The 7,359-nt window shown below is 37.3% G+C and overlaps 1 protein-coding gene across 1 annotated transcript in view; it reads left to right on the top strand.

Annotated features, from left to right (window-relative positions):
• LOC107657964 (CSC1-like protein 2) overlaps positions 1-7,359 on the top strand; it is a 65,115-nt gene that overhangs the window by 15,070 nt on the left and 42,686 nt on the right. The window contains exon 2 of the mRNA XM_016446310.1: positions 5,657-5,869. Coding sequence (XP_016301796.1) covers positions 5,705-5,869 — 165 coding nt within the window. The 5' untranslated portion in view covers positions 5,657-5,704. The remainder of the gene's footprint in view (positions 1-5,656; positions 5,870-7,359) is intronic.

The raw sequence follows: 7,359 nt of genomic DNA on the forward strand, positions 1-7,359 counted from the left end.
TCTCTCTCTCTCTCTCTCTCTCTCTCTCTCTCTCTCTCTCTCTCTCTCTCTCTCTGTGTCTGTGCTAAGCCTGCGTCTCACTGAGTCTCAGCTGGCGAATCGAGCCCATTAGCCACTCGTGTGCTGTGTTTGAACAGTGCCAGGGGTTGGATCATGTCTCTTCAGCGCTGATCCAGCCATCCTCAGCCGTTACTGGCACGACACTGTGATGTAGCACAATCTGTTTCACATACAGCAGGGCCACAGCACTGAAGCCAGGGTTTCCACGATTAGTGCTCATGTATTATTAGGGTGTAACGGTTCAGATTGCTCACGGTTCGGTATGTGTTATGTTCAGGGAAAAAAGGATATATGGTCAAACAGAAATGAAGAAAATAATAACAAATAATCAAATTAAATGCAACAGCACAAATAAATACAATAGAGCAAAGATACAAATAAAATAAACTGTGTTTTTCATGAGTTTAACAGTAGTTTTCAGGCACAGAAATTTAAAAGTAAACAAATGTAAAATAACTGCATATTTCACTGTATAAATTAAAGACCAGTCCTTGTTGAAGTTACAAAAGCTATTCAATTGAGAGAAGTGAGTGATTTCCTTGTCTTTTGTTGTTTAACATTAAAAACACAAACAGCTGGAATAGACTGCTGTTCCTTTAAGACATAATTCACAGATCCAGTGCGCTGATACTGATACACAAGCGTGGTCTTTCTCGACTGTTTACATTCACTTAAGACATGACCAACAATGTTTGCAAGGATACTCACTAAAAAAAAAAAAGACCGGCATCTTCAAACAGTGCGCACGAGTTCTCAAGCGCTTATTCTTTGCTTGAATGTTTCTATTGACAAGCAGTGTTGGGCAAGTTACTCTGAAAATGTAATCAAATTACTGAAAATAAAATAAACTGTGTTTTTCAGGAGTTTAACAGTAGTTTTCAGGCACAGAAATTTAAAAGTAAACAAATGTAAAATAACTGCATATTTCACTGTATAAATTAAAGACCAATCTTTGTTGAAGTTACAAAAGCTATTCAATTGAGAGAAGTGAGTGATTTCCTTGTCTTTTGTTGTTTAACAAACAGACAGCAAGAATAGACTGCTGTTCCTTTAAGACATAATTCACAGATCCAGTACACTTATACTGATACACATGCGTTGTCTTTCTCGACTGTTTACATTACCTTAAGACGTGACCAATGATGTTTGCAAGGATACTCACAAAGACGGGCATGTTGATTTGTTTGTGTTAGTTTGTGAGTTCAAACGCAAGTCTTGAAAGAGAAATTAATATTTGCTCTCATTACAGATGAGTACGCACACACACACACATACACACATCTTCAAACAGCATGCATGAGTTCTCAAGCACTTATTCTTTGCTTGAATGTTTCAATTGACAAGGCTTAAAAACACACGCAAATGAGTATAGTTTAAACACAGATAGTGTATGTCTCACCTGCGCTCGTGCACTTTCAACACCCGGGTGAGGAAGGCGTAAATGACTGGTATACTACTGTGCATACAGCATTCCGTGTTGTTTGTCCACGTTTTTTGATCATTGCTGTTGTAATGTGGGAAGCCAATAGGTCTGTTTTACGCATTGTTATTTTCAACAAACCATATTCTACATGCATCGTCAGACTTGAAATGAGCTGTGGTGTGAGTGGGGTCAACCTCAAGTGGGCCAGGGCTGTGGGGGGCGGGGACCGAGCATATGTATCGTGGGTGGTGTATCGTGTTTTTTCGGTTCGGTTTGAAATAGTTACACCCCTATAAGTAATACATCTTCCAACAATGAATCTACACGTCAATATAAGTGAGGTTCACATGTCTTTTTATTATTATTATTATTATTTACATTTACAGATATTATTATTTACATTTACAAATGTTTCTTAAATCAGCATGATTTCTGAACAATCATGTGACACTGAAGACAGGAGTAATGATGCTGAAAATTCAGCTTACAGGAATAAATTGCATTTTAAAATATATTAAAACAGAAAACAGTTAATTTAAGGTGTAATAATATTTTATAATATAACTATTTTTACTGTCTTTTTGATCAAATAAATGCATCCTTGGTAAGCACAAGAGACTTCCTTCAAAAGCATAAAAAAACATTACCGATCCCAAACTTTTGAATGGTATTGTCTGTGTTTATGTAAAATACAGATAAATTAGCCAACTTTACTAATATAACAGTGTGTGTGCTACATCTTTTTACAATCTCCAGAGTATAAAACACTGCATTCTGTCAGCAATGTAGCGCGGCAGTAACGTATAAAGACCTCGGCTTGTAACTATACTTGAATTACTATTTTGAAAATTATAACGCGTTCAAAGTAATCAAATTACAGTAACGCGTTACTGTCCAACACTGTTGACAAGGCTTAAAAACACAGCAAATGAGTTTAGTTTAAACACAGATAGTGTGAGCTGTTCATGTCTCACCTGCGCTCGCACACTTTCAACACCCGGGTGACGGAGGCGTAAGTGACTGCTTTACTAGCATGCAAACGGCATTCCGTGTTGTTTGTCCATGTTTTTTGATCATTGCTGTTGTAATGTGGGAAGCCAATAGGTCTGTTTTACGCATTGGTATTTTCAACAAACCATATTCTACATGCATCATCAGATTTGAGAGGAGCCGTACGTATCATGGGTGGTGTATCGCGGTTTTTCGGTTCGGTTTAAACATCGTTACACCCCTACTGTGTTTCTCCTCCAGACTGGAACAGATTAAATACACGTTCCATTGCATATGCTAGATATTGTCCCACTTTTAGCACTTTTTGCAGCAGGAATAGATCATCCAAAACTATGTAAATTTATGGCCACTTTTTATATAAAGAGTACAATCTTTCGGTCTTAAAAGTAAAGCTTTCTCGCCTAAAAACGATGAAATCGATCTATGAAAATGGTTAATCGATTCATCATCAAAAATTACATGAGCAGACAGTACTGAGGCAAGCCTATAAAATTTTATATTATCAGTCATTCTTATATTTTGAATGAAGTCTTATGCCTTCTGGGAGACAAAATAGAATTACATTTATTAGATTTAATTGTTTTTAGAAACACATTTGTGCCTATTTCGATTTTACGTTTTAAATATTGATAATAAATAATTTTTTTTGTTTGTGGATTTTTTTCATCCTCTTCTATTTTATATTATAGATTTTATAGTATTATGTGATTTAATTTATTTAAATGTATTTATAATTTGATTATTCTATTTTATATTATGTACTTTACAGTTAGTTATTATTACTCACTCAAAGGCATTTTTAATAATAATAATAATATTGTTGTTGTTGTAATAATAATAATGTTCATTGTTGTTATTATTGGTGTTGTTATTATTATTATGCATTATAAAACTCAATTTGACCACATTTTGACCCAAATTGAAATGATCATTTACTGCAAACCTTTCCTCTTATTTACTGCTATGAATCTGCATAGATGCCGGCCAATCATAATAGTTGTGTCCAATCACGTTTGAACTAGTGATTGCAGCAGCTGGTTGAACGGTGGGCGTCTCGTCTGATACTGGTAAAACTTTCATCCATCTCAGTAACGTTGCATTGAATCTATGTGTTCGAACCTACAACCTCAGATCATTAGCAGTTAGACATCTGTTTCCCTTCTGTCAGAAAACTCCCACACAAACGTCTGTCACCGGTGCGGCACAAACACTCGACTCCCCTGTGCTTGCCTCAAATCAGTTTTTAGATGTAGCTGAAATGATCCGTCCTGTTTTTAGTGCCACAGATCTGTGTGGGCTGTTTAGATTTCCCATGGTTCCTGCCATTGTGTTGGGCCTCAGAGGGAAATATCTGTTGCTGGGGGAGCGTTGTGAGAGCAGGTGAGCTCTGGGACGAGTGGGCTGATTCAGACGGAGGAGAGGAGTTGGACACTCATCAAATGAGGGTCTAGTGTTCCATTGCGTCAGAACGATCTGTATTATATAATCGCACACAGTATGAGGGCGAGGAGACTGTCAGAGGATGCTGACTGCGTTTATGTCTGCTTGTTGTCTTGGTGCTGATGAGAGGATGATGACAGTCCATTTGAATACTCTAAACGTTGAGGGAAATGTTGGAGAAAAATCAGAGACTGTGCGATTGTCGTCGTGTGCTGCTTTCCCACAGTAATAATAATAAATTATTAATAATTATTATTAGTGATCAAACAATATGGATTTTTTAAAGGCAGATACAGATGTCTTAGAGAGTAGGGTGGCCGATTGCTTATATTTATGTATATATTATGTATGCAAATATATGTGTGTGAGAATATATGATATACAGTACACTAAAGTTTAATTTCAATAACATGCATAACAATTGCTGCAGTAATATTTAGTTTTATTTTATATATTTACTGGCACTCACCAGCCATTACCGATAACTTAAAAATGTAAAAAGTAGCAAAATAACTACTATTATTAATTATATATAATACTCACGCAATAATAAAGACTCACGCAATTGACACTGTTCTCACGCCACACGTCCATTGTCTCACACAGTCAAAAGCACCCTCAGTTAAAACCGTAATAAGATGTTGGCGAAACAGATTTGGTAAAGGCTCCAGTGCGTATTTGTGTTTGCGTTCTGGAAAGCATCAGATGTTTCTATTTACAATGTGTTTTTGTAGCATTGAGCAATGCAGCCAATCACAGACAGATCTGTTGATTCTTGAGCACCTGTGATTGGCCATTGCGTTAAAGTTAGTCAGAATTCATTCACCGCTCAAAACGCCTTTTTTTCTGCAAGTTCGCGAATCCTCTCATTGTAACAAAGTGTGGACATGATGTAAATAAAAGATTAATTGATTATAATGGTACATTGTGAGATTGCGATAAAGTGAAGTGACGGCTTTTTAATGATTAGCCTATATGGAAGCACTAATAGCTCGCTTTCTAGCGTACATAGGCATTCAGAATTTGAATAAAAGTTTTGATTTGATATATCTGCATAACAATTGCTGCAATGAAATTTACATTTATTTGACATATTTACTCATCTGGAAATCATCAATTGTAAAATGAATCGATATTAAAAAATTATAATAATCTGAATTTAAAATTAAATTAATTCTGTAAAATAAACAGATTTATTTTTTAGCAAAGTCTCTTCCTATTGTTGTCAAAACGAAAGCTGTTTCTGACACTTATCTGCCGATACCAGTAATTTACAAATATCAAATATCGGCTGATATATCAGCTTTGGAAATATATCAGTCTACCATTAATGATTATTATCATTTAATAAGAAGAAAAAAAGGAAAAAAAATTTTTTTTAACTTGGGTCTGAAAAATAATAATTCTTTGTGTTAATTTCACAAAGAAATAGTTAAAACATGAAAACTTTGCATAGTTTGATTTAAAGGTTATGCTCGCATCGTTGCTCAGGTGCTCACGTAATTAGCATTGTCAAAATAAAAGTCACGTCCCGTCACTGTCAAAATCAAAGCTGCTTCTGACACTCATCAGTCGATAACGATAATTTAAAAATGTCAAATATCAGCCGATATATGGTCATTTATCAGTCAACCAATAATTAAAATATCATTTTTTCATGAAAAACTTTGCTCTGAAATGTTTGCTCTTTGTGTAATCTTGTCCTTTTTGTCTTCTCCTCGGGTTTTTCATCAGGATGTTGCAGTGATTGAGGTGAAACATCTTGTCACGATGATGTGGAGTTTTGGGAACCCGACCTGTACGAGTCAGGCCAACTGTTACAGCAATGCTTCCAAAGACTACTGCTACTCGGCCCGGATCCGCAGTACCGTGCTGCAGGGGCTGCCCTTCGGAGGGGTTCCCACCGTCCTCGCACTGGACTTTATGTGCTTCCTGGTAAGTGTCCTGTATGGAAAAATGTGCACCTTGATGTCTTTGATCTCTGCCTGTAGAAGAAGACAAGAATAGTTTGGTATTAGCTGTAAAATACCTAAACACAGCAAAATGATTATGAAAATGTACATCTATGTTGTACATCTAGTGGTGAGAATTGGCATTTCATGATGATCTGGAGAAGAGATGACAAACTGCCTTTTCCTGTCTATATGCAGTCAATTTAGTCCTTCTATTAATCATGCCGTATTTTTTAAATCATTTAGACAGATCTAACTTTACATTTGATTATGTCATTGCAGTGCTTTGCTTTACTAATGGAACAGATTTTCAGAATGTTGACCTTGGCACCAATAGATTGACCCACATTTCTGGTTGTCTGGTCAGAGTTATAGTTACATGATCTCTTTGTATGAAAAAAATCACGCGGCCTTGCATTTTAAATGTACACGAGCTGACAGCTGAAGCGAGTGGCTGTCAGAGCTATGTAACAGCCGTTATTTAACCTACTAACTCTGTGAGCTTGTCTAACTCAGCACCTTCGCTGCCCTCTTGACCTACATTTCTCGCTGTTGTCTTCAGTTGCAGGCTACACTTCAGTGTAAAATGCAAACAAGTTCTTCATCTCTGCTCAGGTCAATGTAAACATTAGGGGTGCTCCGACTGATCAGCTACAGATCACTATCGGCAGATAATCACATTGGAATGATCGATCGGAGGTCTCTAAAAGGCCGATCTCAAAAAAACGATCTCAAGCTGATGACGCCCGTGAGAGGTTTGGCATGACATGCGGCGGCACCGTCTCAGTCTCTGTCCGGCGCGGGTGAAATAATTATAATGCTGAAGGTGAGGTACTTATAAAATAACTTATAAAGTAATTATAAAGCGCGCGCGCTCTCTCTTGCTCTCTCAAAATACGCAAATGGCTTCAAATCACCACACATCGCGTCTGTCTATAAGTGAGCTGCACTCTGCACAGTTGACACAAGAATTGTCACTTGCACAGTCGAGGCAGTGTCACATCGTCACTAAAGTTTATAAATTGCATTTCTTTTTAATTCTTGCTAGTGTTTAACAATTCAGTGCTCGCGAGCTCTCCTGGAGAACTAGTGCTCATGCACACTCGCAGCACACATAATGCCAGGTTCACATTACTCCGTTTGCAGTGCGTATGTGGTGCGTATTTTTTCCATGCTCATGTTAACGGATTTAAGCGTTCACACTGCACACACGGTTCGGCAGTGCGTTCAGGAGCGGTGCGTCTGCAGCAGTGTGCCGAGATCGTTTCCGCACCGAGTCTAATGCTGCGCTGCACGCACTGAATTAAAGTGACAGCGCACTGTTTGCAGTAAATATGAACATGGATTGACTCGAAAATTTAATAATTGCACCATAAATGCATATTATTAAATTCTAATGTGTTTCACAGTCAACACATATGGCTTTTTGGCTAGGTTTAAAGGGAAAGAGCACTTTTAGATAAAGAAGGCAAT

The sequence above is a fragment of the Sinocyclocheilus anshuiensis genome, unplaced genomic scaffold (assembly GCF_001515605.1).
Source record: "Sinocyclocheilus anshuiensis isolate Anshui unplaced genomic scaffold, SAMN03320099.WGS_v1.1 scaffold147, whole genome shotgun sequence".
Classification (NCBI taxonomy): domain Eukaryota; kingdom Metazoa; phylum Chordata; class Actinopteri; order Cypriniformes; family Cyprinidae; genus Sinocyclocheilus; species Sinocyclocheilus anshuiensis.